The sequence below is a fragment of the Echeneis naucrates genome, chromosome 1 (genome assembly GCF_900963305.1).
Source record: "Echeneis naucrates chromosome 1, fEcheNa1.1, whole genome shotgun sequence".
Lineage (NCBI taxonomy): Eukaryota > Metazoa > Chordata > Actinopteri > Carangiformes > Echeneidae > Echeneis > Echeneis naucrates.
Window position 1 is genome coordinate 5965780 of NC_042511.1, and position 26452 is coordinate 5992231.

At 42.5% G+C, this 26452-nt stretch overlaps 2 protein-coding genes across 2 annotated transcripts; both read right to left on the reverse strand.

Moving 5' to 3' along the window:
- Positions 1–345: 345 nt before the first annotated feature.
- ccdc88aa (coiled-coil domain containing 88Aa) lies at positions 346–15186 on the reverse strand. Its single transcript, XM_029509734.1, has 28 exons — positions 15109–15186; positions 14935–15026; positions 13345–13450; positions 12380–12449; positions 11791–11849; positions 11584–11667; positions 11358–11498; positions 11080–11255; positions 10054–10135; positions 9532–9690; positions 9163–9309; positions 8815–8959; positions 7920–8567; positions 7600–7805; positions 7307–7501; positions 6878–7008; positions 6642–6783; positions 6388–6564; positions 6064–6225; positions 5641–5918; positions 5408–5551; positions 5071–5257; positions 4845–4990; positions 4575–4667; positions 3534–3742; positions 1952–2314; positions 1721–1786; positions 346–1436 (listed from the first exon to the last, which is right to left on the reverse strand). The coding sequence occupies exons 1-28, from the start codon at positions 15169–15171 to the stop codon at positions 346–348; spliced, it is 5562 nt and encodes a 1853-aa protein (XP_029365594.1). The 5' UTR covers positions 15172–15186.
- Positions 15187–18289: 3103 nt separating this feature from the next.
- pld5 (phospholipase D family member 5) lies at positions 18290–25841 on the reverse strand. The gene is made up of 10 exons (XM_029509861.1): positions 25809–25841; positions 23694–23830; positions 22919–23102; positions 22592–22700; positions 22003–22130; positions 20548–20745; positions 19796–19947; positions 19405–19570; positions 19182–19272; positions 18290–18552 (listed from the first exon to the last, which is right to left on the reverse strand). Exons 1-10 carry the CDS (start codon positions 25839–25841, stop codon positions 18290–18292), a joined length of 1461 nt encoding a protein of 486 aa, XP_029365721.1.
- Positions 25842–26452: the final 611 nt, after the last annotated feature.

The following is a 26452-nucleotide window of genomic DNA, read 5'->3' on the forward strand; positions in this document are numbered from 1 at the left end:
AGGCTTGAATCACAACACCAATCCAAATTTTTCATGGGCAAACCAGAATGTGTCATATTTTATACATATATCAAAGAGCCTGTGCAAAATCTGAACAGAAACATGAACATGATGTGAACTGCTAAGTAGGATATCACGTATAAAACCAAAGATAGCAATGTTACAAGAGCAGTGTGAACCAAAAGTATCTGAACATCGTTACTCCACAAAACTTTCAGCATAGCCATATAATCAGATGGAACCAGTGGACTTTATTTGTGTGCTTCAATTGATGACATAAAAATGGGCATTGCAGCCACTTGCTGGATTTAAATGACACAATATTCAATGGTGAGAGAGCTGCTTTCATGCATTTGTGAGGGGTTTGTCCTTTTCTTCCAATACATCTGCTTGCCCTCCGTTTTGACCTTGCTCATTATCCACATTGAGCTGTGTCTGCGGCGTGTTGTGAGAGGACTCCGGGCTCTCAACTGGGTATTTTTGCCCCAGAGATGGATTCAGATTGATTGAGGTCTGGTTCTTGTCAAACTCATCCAGAGTCGCTGTGGTTGTAACCACAGAATCGCTGAAGATCGTATTTGAGAAGACAGAGCTGAAGGTGAATGATGATCCACAATACGCCTCCTGCGTGCTGGATTTGGTGTAATTGGTGGGGACAGCAACTGCTGGGTCTCTGGGAGGTTTAATTGGAGGAAGTGGTTCAGGCTCCCTGTTTTCGGTGTCTGGCTCTAGCTGTTGATTCATGCTCCCTGTTTCCTCCTGACTGTTGCTGTCCTCTGAAACGTGGCCTTGGATTAAGTCTGACTTGAGCGTCACCCTGCAGTCGCTGTTGACACTGCAGCGTCGAGATGAACCCTCTGCTGTGGAAATGACACTGCTGGCACGGGGGAGACTCTTAGGGGACCTGGGCTCTCTGAGTCGCCCCTCTTTCCCCAGAGTAGTGGAGAAGCAGTTGAGGCAGCCAGACATCGAGGATGACTTTCCTTGAACATACAACACCGTAATGGGTGAGCAAGCTGAGACTACGCGAGTGTCAGCTTTGCTTGAGCTTGATTTTGTATTCATCCCACTGAGCCCTGGGCTCATTTTGACTGTGCCCCCTGAATCTGAGGAGCGACGTGCCACTTTCCCCCTTGAGCCCCTTCGGATACTCTTCCTTCCCCTGGTGAGCCAGAAGTCCTGAGAGAACCCAAAGTCTTTCTGTTTGTGTACAGACTGGTGATCTGGATTCTGGCTTTTGGTGGTGGGCATGGTAGAAGCTTTCCCCTTGTGTTGGGGGGTGGAGGCATCACTGGGTGGCTGGTAGGAGGAGGACGATCGCCGTGATGGGGGCTGTTGGATTGGGCTGCTGCCGTTTGACCACGGCTCATTCTCCAGACTCAGGCTGAACTCACCGCTGCTCTCACTGTGAGCACGGCTCTGGATGCCATTCAGAGCTGGAAATGTAATATTATGATTTTATTAAAAAGAGCTTCAGTACAAAATAGAAGCACACATACATTTTCAACCTGTCATGCAAACATCTGTTTGACTATTCTTAATGTCCAGCAGGCGTCAGCAGAGTCAAGTCTCGCAACAGTTGTTGGCTGCTCTGGTCAGTGTAGAGATTAATATAAAACAAGGTCATGATTGCAGTTTGATGGATTTACTCTAATTCCTGAGCTGATAATACATCTGTATGCTTACTGAATCCTCTAAATGAGTATCCCCAGAGCTTTACCGTGATTTTGAAGCTCGTTGTTTTCCTCAAAGCTGAATGGCACAGCATTGTCAGTTGAATCCTTGTCTGTGGGACATGACATGTGAAAACACTGATCAGTTCTTTTAAAGACTTAAGACAATAAAAGCACACCAGAGTATCCAGCTTGTGCTCATCTCTTCTACGCTTTATTCTAGCATCAAACTAACGAAGACGACATCAAACAAAATTGTGCTGTATGGATGTCTCTACCTGTCCCCCAGAGCGGAATATCTGGGGCAGAGTCTGTGGCGTCAGGGTGGATATGGCCAGATGGTAGCGTGGTGGGGGGATGAAGATGGAGAATGGACAAGATGGAGGTGGTGAGGGATGAGGTCAGTTTGTCCTTCCTGTCCTCCTCCACATCAGCCTCAGACCCCTCCAGCTGCTCTGAGCTGTCTGCCCACTGCATCATTGGAGAGGCCAGGCTGCTCAGGGCTGCATTGTTGGAGTGGGGAACGGAGGCAGTGTGAGGGGTGGATGATGGAGGTGGTGGAAAGGTGAACCAGTAATGGACGTTATGAGCTATTACTCCTATGGTGTTGACAGCATGGACACGTAGATGTCTAACTTCCTCTACAGAAAACAGTTATTTAAAATTCATATGGTAAAGCTGCCCCGTGGTGGGACAGAGCTGCAGCATCACTGTCCTCCTGCAATGCAGCATTTCTTATAAAATACTCCAGACTGTTGTCACATGCAGCCCCTCTGCCAGAGAGTTACTGTAAAACTTTTAATATTGTAAATTAGAGTGGTATAAAGTTGTCGTGGATGGACGACGAACCTTGACTAATGTATGACTACTGATGATGAACTCCACCTAAACCAATATTACATTAGCAAATGATAGATGATAGAAAAAAGCAAAGAAAGAACCAACCAGAAAAAACAACAAGGAACATAGACAGTCCATTAAAATGAAGTTAGAAGTTAGGTAAAGGGCTATAGACTCTTGTCATTCTTACACATGGATCGACGAAAGATGGACTTGACTTTGTCTCTGTCCTTCAGCCTGTTCCTCATACGGGGAAACATTTTCAGTGTGGCTTTTTTCAGAGGACGTACGACCAGATGACAGGTTGATGGAGAGGATGGGAGGGAGGTGATTGATGCAAGCAGAGACAAGGGAAAGTACAGGAGGATGAGGACAGGAAAGGGAAGGAATCAGGAGGTATGGAGGGTGTGAAGAAACACATAAAGACAGGTCAAAGACAAGGAAAACATTAAGGACTGTTGAGGAAAGGTTACACACATTATGACGACATGGTACACACAACATATGTTTGATTTTAACTCACTGACAGCAACGCAATACCTTCATTGATTCTCTTAGTGATTTGAGTGCCTGAAATTTTCACCAGGGACATTACAGTACCAACTTAAGTTGAAAAAAACAAAACAAACAAGGTGTTGTTTTCAGCTTTTGCTTAATAAGTACTGTATGATGGTATTAGTACACATGACAACATTCTGAAGGAGGTTTAAGATTTATTTGCATTTTTGTGTCTCTTTGAAAACTGCAGTAGAGGGGTTAGTTTTGTCTGATTTTGAGAAGATCTTTGTCCTTCAAATAAGGTTACACACGTGGACAAAATAGGTTCCCTTTTGTCTCTCTCTCTGCTGTCTGTGGCCAGGACCTCACATAAACACAATCCCAGATGATCTCTGTGCCCTGCATCAGATGAGCTTACTTGATGGTCTATTGCTGAAGCAGCGCAGGGGGGACTTTGGTACGCTGGTGATGTTTGCTCTGTCACGGCAGATGATCTGGTGAATTCATGAAAGCTATACTCACTGCTGTTACGCTGGGGTGAGACGGCTTCACCTGCTGAAGTGGTTTGGCCTCCAGATCCACCTGAGCTGATGAGGGAACCGTTGTGATGAGGGGACGGATGTGGATCAGTAACACCTGAGTGTGTGGGCGTGGGGGGCCTCTCAGACCCATGCTCACGGCTGCTGGATTTCATCAGCTTCTTTAGTTTCAGAGTTATCCAGTTTCCACGTCTGAAGGATGACAAAGCAGGCAGACAACCAAGTCAAACCAATGAAAGACAAGCTTTAGGATGTTTTAGCATCTTAGAGCTAATTGTTTTGATTTTATAACCCTCATCTTTACTGTTTTACTTTGCTCTCATGGTATTAGTGGTCACAGGAGGTAGCCGATTTCAGAGAAAAAGACCCCTTATTTCCTTCAGGAAATTGGTGGATGCCAGAGAATTATTGCTATCACCTAACCACTTTGGTTTTAGGGTTAGGGTTAGGGTTAGGGTTACAATTATACTCTAATGGTTCACCCTCACTCCTCTGCGTTGTTTTCAGATGCAACAGGCAAGTGTTGGCAGTGAAAGGCTCTAAAACTCAGTATACTCCACCAGCCCTGCACCAAACAGCAGAGATTTAGTCGGTAGGCTAACATTGCAGAGCCAAGTAGCCAAATATTTCTCCAGGGAGTTGAACGAAATAGAGCTAATAGCAGAGTAAATGACTGGGCAGGCATTTATCGGGGGGACACTAGAATGGCATGATGCTCTTGGTTTGCTCAGTCTAGTAATCAACTCGTGTTATAGCAGCTTTGAAAAAGAAAATAATTTGATAATGTGTCTTCAAAATGCACTCTGTGCTAGCCAGTTAGTACATCCTGCTCCATAGTTCTATGGAGAATTATGAAGCCAAATATATTAGCAGTAGGACCTGTATCATATAAGAATTAAGTGATGAATTAATTAAGCCACGCACTGAACAAAAGGTAGAAGCTGGTAAATCTGACACAGTCATTTTGTTGACATAGTCATTATTAATGTTGAAAAAAGATTGGTTAATGCTATTACAGACTTACCTTCGAGGAGGCGAGGGCTCATAAAACTTGTACTGGTCCATTATCTTTTCTTCCAGCTTCTCTTTCTGCCTCCTCAAGTCATTAAGCTTGTCACTGAAAAAAGATGTGCAGAGAGAAAAAAAGTTCATAAATTTTAAAATTTAGTGCCATTGTAGTTCTCTTTTTGCCGTCTGTCTGTATCAAAAATTGAATTTGAGTCATAATAACAACAGATCAAACCCTATTCACTGGTACATTATCTTGTCACAGTCTTAGTCCTCTTTTCCTTACATATACTGTCGCTCTTCAACATGAAACAGATCCTTGCTCTCCATAGTCTGCTCCAACAGTGTTCGGTTCTGTAGCATCAGGGTCTCGATCTGGCTGAGCAGGTGTCGATTCTCTTCCTCCATATTGCCCTTCAACTGGCTTAACAGCTAAACATTGCATTGACAAACATGGCTGAATGTGATATTCAAAAAAAGACACACAAATATTGCAATATTGCTGTCCTCACTTCACACTGGTTGTTCAGTTTTGTGGAGGTGATGTCCAGCTGCTGAAAATCCTTCTTCAGCTTGGAGAAGTCGGCTTCCAGCCAAGTGTGCTCCAGCTTAGCTTCATTCAGCTGACTCTTCAGTTGCTTGTGATCTGCTGTCAGTGACTCGTTGTCATTAAGAAGCTGATGGTAAGTCTGGTTCAGCCTTTGAAAAAAGATGTAAAGTGTATGCACATGCTTTTTGTAAATGTGAAGGTGAATGTCAATAAAGATGACAGAGAGAGTGAGTGAGTGTGTCCTGCCTTGCAAAGTCAATTGGGGGACGTGCCAATGAGGGGCTTTAAGTTTGCCTTACCAGTCCTTCTCATCACGGAGCCTGCAACATTCAGCGGCAGTTGTCTTGTGTTGTTCTTTTTCCAGAGCCATCCTCATCTGCTCCTCCCTCAGGGCTTTCTCCAGGTCTTCGAGCTTGGCTCGCTGCTGCAGCAAGCTATTGTATCTGAATATAAAACCATACAGGCATAAACACACATATGAAGTACAGGAACCTCATAATCCCATGGGTTGACAGTTGGTCCTCTCCCCCACCTGTCCTGCAGTGTGCGGTGCTCCAGCTCCAGTGTGCGGTGAGCGTTTTTCAGGCAGCCATGTTTGCCCATCAGAGCCTCATACTCCATGGCTTGCCGCTCGTGGAGCGCCGCCAGTCGCTCATGATCGCGTAGTAGCTGCTCCTGGACACCACGCAGCTCTTCACGTTCCCGCAAAGCGCTGTCACGTTCACCTTCTGTCCCAGATTGCTGCTGCTGCAACTGAGCATTCTGGGCCAGGAGGGAGGCACTCTGTGAGTTCAGTGTAGATATCTCCACCTGGAGATAAAGGAGATGATGTTGGTTCACATTACATGTAGTATAAATGGATTGTGTGTACTTTGGGCAGAGTAGAATTTTTGCAGAAAACGTTTTGGGACTATTGAGTTGTAATTGTAATATAAGGAAAACTTTGTAAGGGTACCTGCAGGTTAGCATTGTGTGTCTGCAGGGCTGTGTTGTTCTCCTGCAGTGAGGCAGCCTGCTGTTGCAAAGCAAGGATCTGAGCCTGCTGGCTATCATACTGACTTTCCAGCTGCTTCAGCTGTGCCTGCATAGCCTGGCGCTCTGCCTCCAGTGTCGCATTCTGTGTAAGACGGGAGAAGTCGCGACATCAAGAGAGAGGAGAGGAGGAGTCATGTTTTCCCACAGGACACCATGGTCATTAAAACCAACAGTACAATTTTATGAATTTGTGGCTCTATTGAGGCCATTCTTTGGGTTTCTTTAATAAAGACCCTCCACTTACATTCCTCTCCACTTCAATTAGACGGTCTTTGAGCTTCAACAGTTCCTTGGTGGCCTCCTGGCTTTCTCGCAGCCATTGGCTCATTGTGTTGTCTGTATCTGATGGAGGGATGGAGCTTGGTACTGTCTTCTCCTCCTCCTCCAGTCTCTGCTGCAAAGCCTCATAGCTCAGCTTCACCTATGCATTTGGAAAAGGGTCAAAACACTTGGGTCTTTATGTATATGCTTTTTCCCCCAAATGGACTTGTAACTCACAGTCTTTAGCTGCTGGCGTAGCTGCAGGTTCAAGTTGGAGGATTCCTGCAGACGAGCTTCCAGAGCGGCTATCTTGTCCTCTTTAATTTGCAGAGACTTTTTCAGCGACATCTCAAACTCTGACTCCAGCGTCTTGAACCTGCTACATAGAAGAAATAAAGAATATTATAATGCTCCTCATTTATTATCATGTTCCCTCTGAAGGCTGAAGGATGGAAGGTAAAAATCCTACACACCAGTGGTCTGGTGCCTCTTGCTCAGCCTGGTGTGTACTCTCCTGGTTCAGGGCTTTCATCTCCAACTCATGAGTCAGCCTCTCCAGTTCATTGCCTTTCTGCTGTGTATTTAGTTTCTCACTCACCAGCTCCTAAAGATGGAAAACAGCATAGATTGCTATCAGTATGTTTTTATTTTTTGTTTGTTTATTTTTTTTTTACCATTTATGGCACTTACTCATTATTATTCAAAATCAATTTGATTTGTTTCTTTACTTATCTTTATAAACATTTTTTTTTAACCTTGATTTTCACTTCAGACTTGGTTTTTAAATCAATGTTTCTCTGCAGCGCTTACAGTTGGATATTTGTTCTGGACCTCAGTATACAGGTGTTTGTTTGTCTATGCCACACATGAAAACCATGGTGGTACAAACATCCTTCCCTCACCTCTCTGAGGGTGGCCAGAGTCCTTTGGTCGATAGCAGCTTGCTTGCTCAGTTCCCTGTTGTCTCTCTCCAAGCCTTTGACCCTCTCAGCAGTCTCTCTTAACCCCTCCACCTCCTTTACAAGAAAACGCATCTCCCTTTCCAAGCTGGCCATGCAGACACTACTGCTGTCTAGATTGGCTTCTTGGATTTCCGCCTGAGACAGAGGAAGCAGTCAGGTTATTCAAATATAAGGTCTGACAGGCATCATCCTAAAATAGATTAGCTACTGACACTTTGTTCCTACAAAAGAACCTGTTGGCGGAGTCGTCGATTCTCCTTCTCTAGCTGCCTTTTGTCTCTTTCCAGGACTGTGGTCTCTTGCTCCAGACTCTGCTTCTCTGTTTCCAGCTGCTCAAGGCGTCTTGCTGAGATCCGTAGTTCCTCTAATGTGGCCTGCAGACTTTGGTTCTCTGCCTCCAGCTCCTGAACCTCTGCCTCCAGACGTTGAATTTTCCGGTCTGTAGAGTAGGAGGGTGGCAAAAAAAACAAACAAAACCCAAACAACTAATGTAATGGTAATTGCGGGAGGGAATTTTTAAAACTTTAATTTCAATTTGATGTTATGTTCATACCAGAGTTATCAAGAGAAGTTTGTAGATGCTGATTCACCGTGTCCAGGGCCTTACATTTGGCCTCAAGCCGATGTGTGTGCTTGCTGGCATAGGAGGAACGTCTTGGCAGACCTGTTAAGATGCTGTTGGAGCCAGGGGAGTGTTCACATGATTCAACATAACAGTGGAGTCTATTGTGAACATTTTCTAAAACCTCCAGATCAGACATCAGTTCTTTGAAATGCTCTCGTTTGTCTCTGTCCTCTAGTTGTCCTTTCTCTTGGAAATGAAGGTCTGGATTGTCTGTGAGGAGGATCTCACTCTGGACCGCCTCGAGCTCTTCTGTGTGCTGTCGCTGATCAGAGTTCAAATCTCCATTCAGCATCTGCTGCGGAACTGTACTGATCTGCAATGCATCACTGGGGTTTTCTGTATTTAAGCAGGAGGTCTGTAACCCTGAAGGCTCTTCTGTTGATGAGGTCCAGTTGTTGGCGCTGCAGACTACGTGGCAGACACTTTCATGTACATGGTTCTGGATATGTTTGCTGTTGCTTATAGAGGCTGCTCTGAGTTCCTCTATCGTTCTCAGGAGACCTTGGTTCTCCTTCTCCAGCTTCAGCATACGACTGCGTGTCCTCTCACTCACCTCCTCACTCAGAGTCTGTTGGCCTTCACAAACACAATGACGTTTCTGTAAATTTACACTTAGACCAGCTACCAAGCCTGTGTGTATAATAATCTGTATATATAAAGACATTATCAGGAAACTATCTGACCCAGGTCCTTGAGTCTTTTAATTATATAGATTTAGTTCCTAATAAATGGAAGCAATCGTGCACACACATTTACAAAATGTAAATATCTATCTCCTGATCCCATTGCTGTGTCATTATCTCACCTTCACACCATGTCTTACCCAGAGAGTTCTCAGTGGTTTTAGAGAGCTGCTCTAACTCCCAGCCCAGGAGCTGCGACTCCTCCATGCTTCTCCTTTGGGCCAAACACAGAGCCAGGTTCTCCTCCTGCAACTCCTCAATACGTCTACGATCAGCCTCCCGCTCCTGAAGCAAAGCAAAGACAAGTGATCAACACAGATTCTGCCCCCCCTTATCAAAGTGTAAGCTTAGGGCTCAAAAGTTGAGTTATACACATCTGTAACTTACAATATATAACCACCTATCTATGCAGTCATTGTGGAAGAGGATTAAAAAAAAGGCTACGTAAATGTAACAACGAAGACATTTCCCCTATGTGGATGTCTGACCTGTTCCATGTCATGGATCTGTGCCTTCAGCATCAGACTGTGCTTCTCCAGCTGGTGGATTTTATCTGATCGTGCTCTCCAGCCTTCCAACTGATCTTCTAACACGTCTTTGGTCTCCTGCAGCACTCTGTTATCATCCTTTAGTTCCTGAAATACACAAAGTCCCCTTTCAGATTTTTTTTTACCTTTCCCAAACTAGAGCTGTCTCCTTCTTTCAAACTCCCCCTTTTAATGTATGCAGGGAATTAAAAATGTTTGTACACTGAAGTAATGAAACTTGTGTCAACCAAAAAGTCTTCAAACATTTCTCAATATGTTGCACTAATGTCTCAAAATGTACTGGTGAAACACTAAAAACATCTCATTTACCTCCACTTTGCTCTTGTAGAACTCCATCTTGTGCAGTTGCTCTCTGTAACGTCCCACTTCACTCTCCAGCTTGTCTGCCTTGATGGCGCTCTCTCTCAGGCTGTCCAGCTCATCTCTATAGGTGCGGGCTGCACGGGCATCCACAAGCAGCTGGGAGTTCTGTTGATAGTTCAGACAGAGAGATAATTGTTAATCTTGAGCAGCCGTCACTGTTGGCAAGTTTTTCAACATAGCTGTGCTTCATAGTACAACAGCCCTACAAGATGTTTTAGTGTCTTTGGGATCATTGTATTTAGTGAATGAGAAACTTTACAAATTGCAGGAAGCCCAAAACACAAAGCTGAAACGCAAGCTGAGATCTTTTGTTACGACAAATCCATTTGTATTAGTTGTATTAAGTTTAAATATTTTGTCATTAAGCCCTGCTCTGCACAGCATGGTGTGCATTTATTGGCATAATCGGCACAGTGGTCATCATCAGTCAGAGCTACAATTTATTCTTTGTCTTCTATAACTTCAAACCTCCTGCTGGATCCTCTTCAGTTCTGCCTCCATGTTTTCCAGTTCATGTCTGCAATCCAGCATCTGTTCACTCTTTTCCTCTCTGGGGGGATCAAGGAGTATGATGCAAAGACAAAAACAAGCAAGTATGTTACCATGGACTGCTTACTAAAATATTTTTAATGCAAATATTGATTAAGAGAACGTTGTTATGTGTAAAATTGTTTTCACAAAATTGTATTGCAAATATCTGCACATACTGGATTGCAAAGTAATGCTTTTCCATGAAACCCTCCATAATTTTTTAAAGATGACACTATTGAGATGCTCATTCAGATATCTAAGAGTTGTTTCAGGCAAGACACATTCAAAAGGGTAAAGTCAAGCCATACTTGATGCTTTAAGATGCTTAATGGTGTTCGCTCACAGCTGACAATGCAAATATGATCATTCCAGCATGAGAAGACAATACAGCAGAGAAGATGGGATGGAGGGCAAAGATGGATCTGAGATCTTGATCGGATCAGGGTTAGTCTGTGTGCATGCGGTATTCACTGCAATGCAAAGCCAATGTGGGTCAGTATTAGTGCACAACCATGGAACCTGCCAAGCCAGCAGTAATGTGGGCCAACCTCCCCAGGGTTTCTCTTATCCTTTAGTATCTCTCTCTCTCTTCCTATCTCGGTCTCTGTCTCTCACTACATCGATAAATGGCCCTTTTCCTGTTTATACTTTGTATTTTGACATGTAATTAGTATTCTTAAAGTGACTGTGTAGATTTTCACCCTGTGCCATGTGAACTGTACTTCAATCAGGATAGTTCTCCTGTGCACTGACACATTAGCTGTAAGATGCTTTTCTAAAACACTAAAAACAATGAAATAGTAAAATTGTTTAGTTCCCCTTACTGTATAAACTATATGTTTACCTGATAAGCTGATAGAGTTATTTTCCCTTCACGCTCATAATAAATAGTATTTTATTTTTTTTAAATAGCCAAAATCACCACTTTTTCTTGTCAACTTGTCAATTTTTATCGGTACTCACAGTTCCTGCCTGAGACGTCTGATCTTGGCTTTGGAGTCAGCCAGCTCCACTGCCAGGTGTTGCTGGGACCCCGTCTGCTGCTGAATACTGGGAGAGTAGCTGCCAGACTGTGGGCTGCTGGGACTATTGAGCAAGCTAACCACACCTTCCTTCTCCTGCATTAACTCTGCTATAGTCTGCAGGAAAGAAGTGAAAAAGAAATTAAACAGGTTAGAGATTATATATAAATCGGCACCTGACTTCCTCTACGTGCACAACAAGTCAAACTGCATCCCTACCTCAAGATGGGTGTCTCTCTGCTCCAGCACGTGGCGGAGGTGTGCTGCCATGTTCCTTGCAATGGCCTCCACCTCATCTGGGTTCATCTCACTGGACTCCAACCACTGCAGATCCAGCACGTTCTCATGACTGTGGGTCAACTAGTGGGCATAGAAGGGGATATCAGGATTGTCGGTCTCTATACATAAACTGCTTGTGCTGTGGTGTTTGCATTTACTCCCATACCTCCTGAATATGTGCTGCTATTGCAGCTTTTGTGTCAAAGTCAAGTGTCTGGATACTCTCGATGTACTCCTCTTTCTTTTCACACTGAAAATGAAGATGAAATATTTTCATCCTCAGTAAATCATCTTATGCAGCCTGCTATGCGCACACATTATCCTACGACAAACTACCGTGTACTGCAAACAAGAAGCTTGTGTCAGTGTTCACCTGAACTGCACATCCCAGCAGTAACAGCAAAAGCTTCTTCATCTCTTCTAGACTTTGTTCTGTTGGGAGTAACAAAAAAAAAAAAAAAAGTCAATTATTTGGAATCAAATTTATCAGATTGAAGCACTAAGAGCTGCTGGCAACAATTTAAATTGACCACAGCCCTGTCAAGTGAATTTGGGTCACCATTTGCCAAAGCCAACACAAGTCAGTGTGGTTGTCAATGTGATAGTGTGCAATTGAATTAAAACTGTATCACTGAGAGCTAAAGCACTTTGTGAAGACGCATTCAAACTATTTTCAGTTTAAAGAACTGTGGAACTGACTGTTCTGTGTTTAGGAATAAAAATAATCACTTCTTCTTTACCCTATCCTAAACAATTACCTTAAAACTAGTTTGCTTTTTGGTCCACCACCGTAATGTTTCCACACTTCTCCAATTATGGCTATATCATTTTCACTTTAGCTTGCTAATTTTTGACAAATTACGGGGAAAGGGGGTATCGGCAGACTAATCTGGGTACAAACCATACATTAAATGAACAGCTCCAACAGATAAACACAACACAGTCTCTTTAAAAGAGCATACCACAGTAAGGAGTCCTGCCAAGCAGCAACACATTTGGCAAAGGAATCATGATCAATTGTCTCAGATTATCCTGCAAAAAAGAGAAGCAAAAGGGTTGACAGAGATGGGCTGAGAAAGAGGAAGATAAGCACAATTTGGCCAGACAGCACTCAGTAAAAGATTTCTTGGGGTTGAGCCAAATTGCCTGAAAGAGCAAGGAGTGTATGTATGTATAGCACATAGCAGCTGCTTCAACACATGTATAGAAACACAGCCAAGAAGTGGACGAGGGCTCTGAGCGGGGCCAGTCTCCCTGGTGTGGAAATGAAAGCCACTGAAACTGTTTGGCGAAGGCCTGTTTCAAGCTCCAAGGGGCTTTTGTTGTCAAAGCCTGTGCATACTGCAGGTTTAAAACTGTCGTCATCATTTATCTTTAACGCTGTAAAGCTATATTAAACCAGCAGCCACATTTTCTGTCAGTCAGAAAGATTTTACTGAGTTGTCCACAGTCAAGTCACTGTCACAGTCACTCCTTGCTTGTGCTTGCTTGGCGTTTCTATCTTCTTTTCTTGTGATCTTAAGAGATCTGAAAACTTATCAGCCATGGCATCTACCCACAATTCCTGTAACTTAACGTGTCACTCGCAGGCTGTATGTGGGCGGCTTTACTGTTTCTCTCTGCTTTGCTCAACATCGCTCCTGTGCTGATTACACAGATGTTTACATGGTTGGTATTTGGGCCACGCATCTTAAGAAGAACTAGTTGATCTGCTGGGACACAAATGGCAACAACTGCAGTACCTAGTGTGTGCGCATGTGTTATCCAGTGTGTGAGTGATGCACATTAGAGGTAGAATTGAAACATCTAAATCAAATGTTCATAATCCGGTGTAGCGAGAGATATAAATCTTAGCAGCCTGCTGCTTGGATTGATTATATAACATAACGTATGGCTGAGCAACCAAGAGGGAACACCCAAAACTCACCAGATAGTATGTCTTGATCTGTTGGACCAGATAATTAAGGTTCTGGATCCGTTGACCTGGATCCTTGTTCACTTTGTTTGCACTCCGAGGTGTAGCTGAGGGATTGCTGAGGATGGGGACAACATACAGGCACTTTACGCCACGTTTCTCTCTATTTGCGAGCACACATATGTACTGTCACTGGAATGGGGAGAGAGGAAGCTGCACGTTGGTGAAGAAAGTCTTGCCTTAAAGACCCCCATGAAAAACATGTATGAGACCTCATTCATTCCTAACTTCAGGCTGTGTGACGTTAGTCCTTTCAGACACCACGCGGGGTGATTTTTAAGCCAAGTGGGGTGGCATTAGACTTTCCACCCCATAGAAATCCTTTAGCTGCATTCTTGAGCTGTTGGCTAGAGCCTCCTGTAGTCTGACACTGACCGGTCACATATTGAAGCTAAGATGTTATCATACACGGGCCTCACTGCAGTTATTTAGGTCAGACATTACCATGTTGCTTAGGAAAAGAGCACCGCAGTGTGTGAAATACATGACTGGATACAGTGAGATGCTACCTTGCTATCTTGTGCAGCTAATGTTCAGTCTTCCCGTCTCCATCTCTATGCTGCTCGTTCTATTTTCATCCCTCCTCCTCCCTCCCATCTGTGTCCCAGTGCCACAAAACAGCAGCACCAGAGCCCTAATCCCAAAGGGTCTCCCAATCCAGGAGATTATCCCGCCTCTCCCCCTCCCCTCTGCACAGCACAGTTTTGCATTTAGGGCTGGTTATTGTGGCCTGGGGGATAAGTGGGATGAATGGATACTGTGGACTTGGGATGGCTAGACAGTGTTATCCACAAGTGCAGTGGGTCATCAGTTTTTTTCAGCGTTGTTTGCAGCTTTTCATTCTCAGTGAGAATACCACTGCCTATCATCCCAGTTTGTGGAGTATCATCAGGGCCTCTCCATTTATTTTTGCTCTCATATTGGACACGTTTGCAACCTGCCAGGTGACAGTGAGTTAGGCAACTTTGTCAAAGGTGAGGGAAGCTCCCTCAGAACATAAGGCAACCAAATCATAATGTCTTAAGTAGCAATCTTGACAGTATGTGTGACGCCCCTCGTGTCTTGGACATTCCTCAGTGTGGACTATGTCTCTATGGCTTGTATGCTAATTGTAACATTTCGAGAGAAAGCTTAACCTGTAAGTCATGAGGAAGTTGCATTTAAAGTCTGCTGCAGGCAGACTACAAAGATCCTCTTCATTACTGCAGAGCGACAAAGCCAGTACTGTTGGTGACTGGATAAGAATGCCAGCAGACACTTCATACTGTATAATGAGGACAAGATGCCCAATTAGCAATAAAAGATGGATTCCTATTTGAACCACTGACAACAGCTGACATTCCCTGGACATGTTTTTACCTGTAAACTTCACTGTTAATCATGAATTAATGAGAGACGCGATGTCAAAGTCAGCTCTAGCTCCAAAACACTGGCTTCCAATCTGAATATCCATCTGGACGCTGTTCACAACCAACACCAGAAAACGTGACAAGTGACACAAGAGCCGCAGGAACAAAGCTGGCATGAAGAGGACTGACTTACATTTGGGTCATTATGTCGTTCAAAAAGACTCCATCCACTAATTCAGAAAAGTCAAATTGCATGCCTCCATCGTGTGCCACAAATGTCTTCACCTGCGTTACACAGAGAGGACAGATCGATTAGGTGACAGCCTGGTGTTTTTGGCAGGGAATCAAACCTTTCTGCATCACTTACCCAAGTGACAAGTGGGCTCAGCATGAACTGCTCCAGACTGGGCAGGAAGACTCCACTCTCCATCCTTAGCAGGGTTGGTAAATCTCAACAGAAGATCCGAGCATCCTCCATCAGGACTCACACCGACAGCAACACGGGGACTGGTGCGCCCTCAGAGGCGTTCCTGGCACCGGGCAGGCCGTCCCATCCGGTCCATCCATCCCATCCTGAGCACTGCGGCTCCCCCTCAGCACCGCGTCCGCCAGATCTGCCGGTTTAAAACGGCGACAGGTCAGCAGCAAAACCCCCACCGCAATTCGTCCACACACACACACACACACACACACACACACACACACACACACACACACTCACATCCTCCTTGGTCCTCTGCTGCAAAGGCATCTGCCGTCCTCCTCTTCCTCCTCCTCTTCCTCACCCCCCCCTCCCCTCCCCGTCACCGAAGAGTTAGTACTAATGTTAAACTGTTTTTGTTTTTGTTTTGTTTTTTTAGAAATAAAACAAAAAGACAAACAAAACCCACCAAATTTGACGGTTTAGTCCAACAAATATTCTACTTTAAATTAAAGGGATTAAAGGAATTTTATTGTATTTTGAAGCCGCTGCAGCAGAAAGTACTAACTGCCTTTAATCTGTTACCATGACGACGGCGCCCTCGCCCCTCCCCAGGACACACACACACACACAATTTGTTGTTGAAGAAATTATTATACAAACACGATAAACAACTGTTTGTTTAATTTATGGCTGGTAATGCGCGGGATGTGTCTCTTTTATTGATTTGTTTATATTTTAAATGTATTAAACTTGTTCTTCTTAAAGTCACAACCACAGAGATATCTGTACTAACCACATAAACATGCTAATAAAAATAAAAATAAGATTTAAAGTCATTTTTCCTCTGTTTTGGGGCCATATCTATAAAAGAGATGGAGTACCCTCTGAATATAAAACCTGCACAGTGTAACACCACCACCTTGTGTTGGGACAAAGACTCTTCTGGGCATTTATGAATGAAGAGGGAGTGCTCTGAAATACTGTAGGTAAGTATCAGTAACAGTAACTTGCATTTTTAAATTCTCAATGGTCCAATATCAAAGTGACTTATTTTACATGTATGAAGTTATTGATATATGTAATACACCAATGGTGAAATGTCTATATGTATATGTATGAAAATATATCTATGATGACTTTGGATTGTATCGCATGCTGTGACCATATTTTAATGACACACATTTGACAGAGATCCGCAGGTTCAATAGAACAAAGTAAAATTGTATAAGCTTATGTCCAGACATCCTGTACAAAATCCACCAATCTTATTACCTTCTAGTCGGTTTTGCTCATTCTGGGAAAGTGGGCTCAGACTTTTGGAACTTGCTGATATCAACATAAACTTTCAATAGATATACATGAATGTAACATATGTCTAAGATGTAAGCATACATACATATTTGTAAAAAAAAAAACCCCCAATATAGACTGTCTTACAACAGTAATCCAAACAAATTATTCACATTTTTGTTGTTTGTTAAATTGATGACAATGATTGTCAGAAATCAGATCTTTCTGATCTGATGTCAGCAGTAAAGACCAGGCAAATCAAGTTTAAATGTATAGCTCATTATCATACACAGGGTGACTCAGTATGCTTAATGGAAATAAAACTGTTACAAACAGTTGCAGCTTGGGCAGATTGGCTAACCATTGGGAGCTGGTTCCAGCGTAGGACTGATGGACATTTTGATTTAACTCTGGGCACCAGAGCTGAACTCACAAACCTATGGAAGTCTTACAGAGATGTACTTTGAACATTTAACAAATATACTCAAGGCCTAACGAATTTATTGCCTTAACACTAACACTTTAAGAGTAACACTTTGAATTCAGTTGTGTATCTAGTTAAACCATTGTTTTTAACATTTTCTCATTGCTCCTGACTCCAGGTAGACGCTATGCTCCAACTTAATTTCTTGTTCCCTGTCTCAGTTTTGTCTTGATTTAGCTGATGACTCTGAGCCTCTGACTGGCTGGCTGTTTTGATTGAATAGAAATTAATCAGATTTGAAATCACCCAAAATAAATCAAATACTACATAGGTCTGTTGGTGGGTTGAAATAGACTGGGTGTTGTGACATCACAAAGTAACGGAAAGTAAGATGGGCAGACTCTTCCCCAAGGTCTTAAAGTTGTTCAACCAAAACCCAACCAAGCTGCCTGCCTGTCCACATGAATGCATACATTTTCTTGGAATCGCATTAAAACTGTGAAGCTCTTTATCTATCTCCCACAAGAGATTTGGGTTAGGCACAAGATTTTGTGTTTCAAGAGATCTCCTTATATTTCAAATTTAAACTCTCATCTTCATTTGAGTCACTCTATACAAGGGCACTCTGAGTAACTAATTAACGGCTTAAAAGGAAAATCTTGTTGAGCAGCACTGCCTGAGTCAAAGCTAATGAAATACTGTGGAGCAGGAATTGGTGGAGAAGGAGAAACACTTCCTTGAAAATCTTTCTTATCATTTGACAAGCACCCAATCTTTTTTGTTTGAATTTGCATGTAAAGGTTGGGCACGATGTGCATCCTATCCTAATGATAATTTTAAAAAACAAGAGAAACAAAAAAATATACAAACATTTTAATTTTATAAATACAGATGAAAACATTCAATTTGATGATGAACAGCTGTTATATTCGTAAAGCTACAGCATAAGTCTGTGTGCGTGAGTTATTCAAGAAAATCATCAGGTGCAGGCAATGTAATGTAACATCAAAACTACTAAATACTTTTCAAAAGTAAAAAAATAATAAATAAAAAACCTCCATGACATCATATGTATGAATTGTCTTGGTGCGTTTGATGCAATATTTCAATAGATTTCATATGCATACATATTGATGTTATAATAATTATATTGCTTGTAGTAATATATTTTTGTATTTGAATATTGCTTTCAATATTCATGCAACAGTACATGCCCATGTAACAGTCAACAATTAATAAAGCAATTGGGTATATTATATCTGTAACTCTGAGTCATTATGTATTGTTATTGATTGTAACGCCATCTATTAAAAATCAGTAGTGTAGTTCTATATATTGTGTCCATGTTTGTAAGATCTAGTTCTGGTATTTAGGCCCATGAGGTTTTAGGATTGAAAAGACATTCTGTGCTTATAATGACAAAGGGCTGTTCCATTTGTTCTCCTCTTTGGTCTCCTCGTGAATTTTCACTTGTTGCAGGTTTCTATATTTACCCTGATGGTCTTTGCTTCCTTGAAGGCTTTTAGCATAACGTGACCTCCAGTCTCTTTCAAATGCAGACTTCACATGCTCCAAGATTGTCTCCCCATCCTCTTTGAGGCTATTTTTCATTTCAACCACCAGCCCAACTCCTGCATTGATGGCAAAGTCACTACCAACCCAGTCATGGTTGCCTGTGGGGGGAAAAAAAAAAAAAAAAAAGGCAGATGTGCTGTTTCCAACAGGTGTTACCTCAAGAAAAATTCAGTATGCGTATTTCTCTCTTCTTGATTCACATGCACAAATTCACAGTAAGTGCACTTTGGTGCTCTCTGAATCATTTGGAAAAAGTTAGCCAACTTAGTTCAGTCCAAAGGTCCATATTAGCCACCTGCGAATACCTCTTATTCAGGCAATTCTTAACAGTTGTGTTTTCATTTTTCCATTCAAATATAACAGACAGAATATAAAACAATAAAAAGAAAACAATATTATATGTTAATGTGGGAACTTTAAATGTATTACTTGGCATATAGTTTTCCCTTAAGAAAGAGCCTGGCCTGCTGTGTCCTCCTGCTCTTGTGCAAAGCTTAGCCAAATGTCTGCGTGTAGCTTCATATTTAATGGATGGTGTATGAGTAGTATCAATCACTCTGTGGGAAGGCTAAGCATTGTTTCCACTGTCAAATGATTCTTATAAAACTAGAATTCACAAAGAAATTCAAAGCCTTATGAAATATCCTGAAAATCTGTAAAAAAAATACAAATTAAATAAAATATGAGAGCAAATGGAAATATTGCAAACACATAACACATAGCCTACCAATGTAGACAGCGTTGTCAGTCACCATGTACTTGTTGTGGTTGAGTCCATGTTGAATGTCATCTTTTTGTTCTCTGTGACTAAAAAACCTCTGCAGAAAATGAAGAAAAAACAAGTATGTACAAAACCATTTAATCATGAATATTTTCAGAATGAACCAAGAAATCAAGTCCAGATGTTTGCTGCCAAAACTAAACTACAGCTATTGTTGAAATTCACATACCACCTCGAGGGAACAGTTCTGCAGCTGCATGCACAGAGACTTGAGGGAAGTGGCAAAGTTAAAGGTGAGGGGGTGAGTCTTCTTCCAGAAGCTTATCAGCAGGCGAACTCTGACACCTCGCAAAACCACAGCCTCTCTGATTGCTTCATCAAGAGGCGACCAATACCTTTTGATACAAGCTATATTAGTGTTTAATAACCTGAAAGCACAGAAAGACTGATACGTGTCACTTAAATTCATGTCAGGGGGACAAAAATGTAGCTAATAATAGATTTCATTGCCTTCTGCCACAGGCCCACAGGTGAACTTGAACACAAATGATATGATTAACTCCGCCACAGAAGGTCAAAGGTCCTACACATAGACTGTTTGAATGTCACTGGCTTTGTACCTTGTAACTGTGGCCCCTCTGAATCTCCTGCTCACCAGAGGGAGGTAGTCGGTCACAGATATGAAGATAAACCTGTTCGCACTCTGGATAACTTGATAAATAGCATCTACATCTCTGGTGCGATCTTTTGGGCAGAAGAGTTCCGGAGAGGTCTGCAGAAAAGATACACCACGCACCAAAAATTAACCATTAGATTAATTAGATTACAAGCAAGTGAAAAGCCGCGTGGTTTTGCCAGTGGACAAAAAATTTGCTTTCGTTTGCATGCTTTTAGTTTGCTCAACAATATCTGTGAAGTGTTTTGAACAAGGGCAAGAAAAACAACACATTTTTACAGTTATGTATCATTACTGGAAGAAATAAGACGAAGGAGGAGGTTGGAGTTGCCAGCAGCTAGTGACAGGGTGGCCCCATTAATTCCTATATTCCTATAATGATAAATGCCTCCAAAGCAAGTGGTAAGCTTCATTTTGCTTAGAGGGCAGCAAGATTCATTACTGTCAAATTAAGCTGAGATACTGAGATAGTCACACTCAAGATGCTCCTCAGCATGATATTAAGATGATTTACCAGACACTGTGTGTCTGTTATTAGTTAGTAATGAAACTTTCATAAAGGTGTTGGATATTGATGTCTTAAGAGGAATAGGAACCGGCGTAGCAAACATATAACCCTTTATCTGCTGTATTTGTTTACAGAGAAGCTATTTATGCGGTAGTAAGAAGCGGAAGCTGGAACAAGCCGCTCCTTACAGACACATAAGCCGTGGCATCAGTAGTGTTGAGCTGCAGCTCTAAGGCGTCATTCTTCCCGTAGAGGGCTGTAACTCTCTTTGACCAGATGGAGGGGATGTAGTCCCTCTCGTGAAGCTGCCAGTAAAACAAAAAGACTCGGTGGAGGTCCAGGGCCAGGCAGCTGCAGTTGTACACCACCACCCCCAGTTCTTTCCTCTGTGGGGCACCAGACAGGAGCACACAGGAAAAGGTGACGCAGCAGAAAAAGTTGCAGTTTGTTAGACATATTTTACACACACACACACACACACACAAGATAGTTTGATGAAGTCAGATATTATGCTGAGCTAAGTGTGAGAAAAGTAACACCCTGTCAGAGATTTTTTATGTTGTGATACTCTTAAGTTTATAATTGGATCATCTTTTCTGTGGGGACTGAGGATCACAGCTTTGTGAGGCTGCACCACACACTGTTGCACTCAGATAAATGCTTTCACAGCACGCTAACATGCTCACAGTGACAATGCTAAGAAGCTGGAACGAAGCGAGTACACTATGTTGTATACGGTTATCATGGTAAATGTTATAGACTCTAGTTGCGTATGCAGGACTTACGCAAAAAAATGTGTATGGTCCCAGAGACTCATTGTAATAACTTCAACTAAACAGATTATATGAATAATAATTACTTTTTAAATACTAATTTAATCTAATATTGACTTGATGGCGGTGAATGAAATGTGAGGCGATCCAGACTTAGCAACTAGCATAGCTGGGGAAAAAAACTGCATAAAGAAAAGCAAAAAAGATAATTAATTAGTTCTTAATTAATACTGCTCTGGTCATTAGCTACGGACAGGAATATGTTTTGTGTTCATTCTGTCATCGAAGGAAGAACACAGTTTCAGTCTACTCTAATAACCCATGTTTGATGCCTTGCTCCAGTTTCATCTCTCTTTTCCTGCGTGTCGGTCATTTTATGTCTACATGTGTGTTCACCACACACACATTCATGTATGTGTCCGTGCCTTCCCCCCCCCCTGGCTTTTTCCTTAATTACACTCAACAGTGGCTCTATCTCCAGCCAGCACTGAAGCATGAAAATTGCCAGGTAATTACTTCAAGTTACAGTATGGTTATGCTCCCTGGTTCCTCCTCCATTGTGAATTACATATGAAATGCAAAGTGAAATATACTTCATTTTCCCCGAGTCACCTCAGAAAGCAATTTTTCTGCGGCATGAAAAGGTACTGTGAAAGTAATCAAGAATGTGCTATTCCTCACGACGTCCCAATGGGAAGCAGAGGTTATCATTTCATTAAATGTGTGCATGTCCTTATTTTATTTCTGAGACCAAAAGATACAGTAGTTTGGAAATGAACTGCAGACTTGACTACAGCTGACTGCAGGAGCTGATCTATCCTCGTTTCTGACATTGCTCTGCGCGCACGTGTTTTTGACGCTTGCCGTTACCTTGGAGAGTGACCTCCAGTTCATATCAGCGCTCCCGATGTAAATGTGCTTCCGATCCACTATGATGAATGAGGAACGAAGTCCTCCTCTGGTAAGAGCTGTCATATTAACAAAATGAACCTCTGCATCTAGAAACAGACAGCGGTGAGTATGAAAAGTTCGACAAAACACAATGGAGAGAACTGCAGAAGACGGCCTTGGACCATCTTCATGGGTAAAGCGGGCAGGCAGCCAGAGCGACGGAAGCTGTGAAAACCAATAAGTAACATTTGCAAGTTGCATGTTTTTTCGACCTTGATTGTGTAGTTTGGCACATATGAAGGTTGTATAACTCATGCTGTGGAGCTGCTGGGTGAGGCTGCAGAGTGTAAAATGATTCCACGTAGTTTTCCTCCCTGTGTGCAATAAGTACATCACTGGACTGCTCTCATATAACAGCAACTGAGAGATTCAAAAATGTTGTCAGAAAATGCAGAAAAAGACATGTTGACGGGGGAATGGTACTGGGAGATATGAGTCTTCATCCTGGCTTGTTACAGTGGTTTAACACACTGCTATAAGAACATGAAAACTGTTGACAGCTACTCACTGTGTGCTGCCAGGATCTTCAGCTCAGCAGAGTTAGTCAGGCTGCTGGCAATCTTCAGTTTAACCCCACGAGATTTCAGGCTGAGCAGCCTCTGGAACAAAAGCTGACCCTGAGGAAGACAGTGATGTTCTGCATTAGCGCAGTCTAGCATTCGAGTAGTGTTTCTGCATGTCTCTTAAAAGAGCCATACTTTTATCTCAGCAGGGTTAACCTCATTAAGACACTACATACAGATTTACTTGAAAATAATTGCATTTCCTTTCCCAGGGCACCTGGGAAATGGAGTTGGTTGAAGATACGTTCATACTGTCTGCTCTGATTTTGTACCTGCTTAGCGGCGCTTGGCGGTGTTTCCATGTCCCAAGAGTTTAAATCCCAGGCAGGTGACACCACCTCGACTGAGCGCCTTGCCTGGTCCAACAATGTGTGAAAACCAACAGAGAGAGGGAGATGGGGTCTGCCATCCACAGGAAGGAGGAGGTACTCTGGAATATTCTCCACAAGCACGATGCTGAGAGTAACACGTCGGTGTAAGTGCAGGCATATTAAAAACTGAAACTACTTTAGACATCAACGTCTGTTTTCAGGTCTCTAATTACTACAGCAAATGGGAAATAACTATATGAAAGCCTTTTCAGAGTTATAGGAAGACTAATAATCTGCTTCAGGTGGACGCAAAAAAAAAAAAAAAAAAAAAAGTGTACAGCCAGCTCCTAATCTCTACTTCAGGCTAAAGACTTCGGACGATATATTGGCCACCACTAACATACATTCAAACCTCTGACTAAGCTCATAACATATTGCTTTGTGACAAATGCAGGCACCAGGCTTTGAAAAGCTAGTAGAAGGTAAAAGACAAAATATCTGGCTCAGCTTCTTCAATTTAGAAGTTGTCTTCTGACAGCATCTGGAAATATGAAACTCCGATAAGGTAAACTCATGAGCGGTTATTAAGGAATCACAGAGGACCGAACACTTAGATGTGCTATATTCACCAGTCGCTCTGAGCTCTTCAAGCAGAATGCACAACACATAACTATAAGTAGGCCTGCTATTTGCTTGCCTTGATACACTCCTTTACTGCTTTTGCACTGAATCTTACCGACAGTCTCTGCTGCAGTTTTCCTCTGTGATACCATCCTCGTCGTCCCCCCAGATGTCCACCGAAGAGAAGATCAGCACCACCAGAATGGTGAAGCAACAGAGGAGGGCAAAGATGGCAATGCACTTCTGCTGGGTCTGGACACACACACACACACACACACTGATTAAAGACTGACACGTCATGGTAGTTGTCAGTGACAGCTAATCAGCAGCATTGCAGAGCTCTCCTCCCATGTTGTACTGCGGGTTTTAGAGCTTGCAGCAAATACATCGACGTGGCGGTTAGCACTACGGGTACAAAAAGAAATGATCGGTTCTTAAATTTTGATGTCAGTTGCCTCAGTTGATGTCACTAATTAGTGGTAGGGATTCATGTTCAGTAAAACAGCTGAATGTGTTTTTTTACACATTGGAAACCTTTAATTTGACAGCTGGGCTCCTTAAGGATCGAATGCCCTGGAGCCAAAACCTCTCTTTACACTGCACAGCAGAGGACAAGTGCAGTGGAACGCTCCTCAGCAGTCTGCAAATTCATACCCAACTATAAGGAATAATGGAAAGTTCTGCTTTTTTGTGTAACGTCTGTTTTGTTGCTCATGTGAATCCCAGCTGAAAGGGATTTTATAACCTCCGTGCCAGGACAAATACACCCACTGGTGCATATATGAGAAGCAATATTAAAGGCTATATTGATGTGCATGTGTGTGTGTGTGTGTGTGTTGTTTATTGTGTATACCGGTTGTAATAAGAGTGGAGTGACAGTTTGGTCAGAGGTTATAATGCAGCAGCCCTGATGTCGCCTGAGGAGTTTTGATTTCCACTGTTTTAAAAGTGCAGTTAGGCACTTCTGTTTTGCTAACGACTACAGATTTTCTCTGCCCTGTTTGGCTTTGTGGTCCGTCAACATCAAATTACAAACATTTTGTGTTCGATCAATTGGACAACAACAGGAATTGCATCCTGCTGTAAAGTTTGCTTGCATGTTCTCAGGGAGACGGCTCCCTCCTACAACTTCTAGGAATTTTTCCCATTAAATAAAAGAAGAACTGTACTGAGCAGTATAGCATATAAAAAACAGTGGTTGAAAATATTTGTTTTCACTCTTGTCTTGGGCAATGAGGCTGAAAGACTGGTGCCAGTCGGCTGCACCTCACACCCCTCTGCTGTCCGCTGAGACCAGTGAGTCAAGGACCAGGCTGGACTATTGGACGTTTACATGGCCGTGAGGAAATAAAGCCTCAACAAGGCTGACAGTGAAATCAGTCAGTCCACTTACAGCACAGGAGCTGCTGATGCAGGAAGAAGCAATATTTCACAAACTAACATAGTTAGTACTCTATCTGCCGCTGAAATGGCTATTTGATTAGTTGATTAACAAAATACGACTAAAAGCCTTAGCTGGTTACTCCATTTGTTTGTTTTATGTCTTTCGGTTTTAAGCTGATGATTGGGCAAAAGAAGCAATTTGAAAGCGTGCCAAATTACTTGGCAACTGTTTGGATAATCAGTAGAATAATCCAAGTTGTTTATCAAGCGAAAATTGCAAACTAGCTGGTTTGAGTTTATCATATCGTGAAATGTTTCTGTTTTATAGAAAATGAATTGATGGTTTCCTTTAGTTGTTTGAATAAACTGAAGTATTTTAAGGCGTCCCCTGCATTTTGGTAAATTGTGAGTTTTTCATTATATTTAGACATTTTATGGGTGAAAAAATTCATTGTAAATTAACTAAGCAAATCCAAAGCTAATCCATTTATCAAGCAAAATGCAATGCACTCAATGGTTTTCAATTTCTTTCTCAAAATTTTACATTGTCCTCCTTTTTTTGTCATAAATCAAACTGAATATTGAGGAAGAAATTATGAACCGATGTGTTTAAACAAAGTTGCAGATGTCCCCTGTGGGAAACTGACAACGAAGAACAACAAGAAGAAAGAAGAAGAACAACACATAAGGCTTCTTTCAAATTAATCAGTGAAACAATCAAGTTATTGAAGCCAGTAAAAAGGAAAGCCTTTGGTAAATGTGCACACAAACTTTGCTGACAGACAAAAATAGGACATCATCATAATGAATTTATGCAGAGGGAAGAAAGGGCAGTTGTAAACATCACCTTCACAGGCTCCTGTGTGGTCGGTCCCGCCATGAGAGCTGCACTCCTTCAAACTTCTCTGACAGCTGGGAAACAGCAGCTCAGTCACACATCTTTATAGCCCGTCCCCGCCCCTCACTACCGAGCAGGACTTTCTGATGCTTCGTTGCCTGTCTCTGTCTTCATTGTGCTGGGTCCTCTGTCCTGGCAGGCAGGTGTGTGTGTGTGTGTGTGTGAGTCTCAGCTCCCCGATGTGGTTCTGTGTCCATGCGAGCTGTGTGTGCGTGCAGCTCATGCTCTGTTTCTCAGTAGGAGAGATGGAGAAAGACCAGCCCCTCTTGTTCAGATGGCCAATACAGAGCTCCCACACCACCACCACTTTTACTCACTCCTCTCTTCCTCTTTAATTCCCTCTGTATCTTACTCGTTTGTTTGATGAACAAACTTGTCTTCTAGAAAGCTGGCAGTCTTGGCTTCATTTGAGAGGGATATTGAAACATGCCACTGATCATTGCATGTGTGAGAGACGTGGCGCAAAATTCTCTAATTGCTCACAACTCATTATGTCAGATATGCACGCATATGAACGCACACGCATGTGTATGCACATATAAGCACACAGTTCATCCCAGAAAACACGCAGAATAACAATTGTCCTTATAGCT

What these genes read in the sequence shown, in the direction of transcription:
- ccdc88aa (XM_029509734.1), bottom strand. Translation starts at nt 15,171, where the DNA reads ATGGAGAGTGGAGTCTTCCTGCCCAGTCTGGAGCAGTTCATGCTGAGC. An exon ending in TGAAGAGGATCCAGCAGGAG is followed by an intron (nt 9,691 to 10,053) that starts GTTTGAAGTTAT and finishes AACTATCAACAG; the next exon opens with AACTCCCAGCTGCTTGTGGA. An exon ending in CACACAATGCTAACCTGCAG is followed by an intron (nt 5,919 to 6,063) that starts GTACCCTTACAA and finishes CTTTATCTCCAG; the next exon opens with GTGGAGATATCTACACTGAA.
- pld5 (XM_029509861.1), bottom strand. Translation starts at nt 25,841, where the DNA reads ATGGCGGGACCGACCACACAGGAGCCTGTGAAG. An exon ending in GAAGATCCTGGCAGCACACA is followed by an intron (nt 22,131 to 22,591) that starts GTGAGTAGCTGT and finishes GTCTGTTTCTAG; the next exon opens with ATGCAGAGGTTCATTTTGTT. An exon ending in ACTGGAGGTCACTCTCCAAG is followed by an intron (nt 20,746 to 22,002) that starts GTAACGGCAAGC and finishes GGTGCCCCACAG; the next exon opens with AGGAAAGAACTGGGGGTGGT.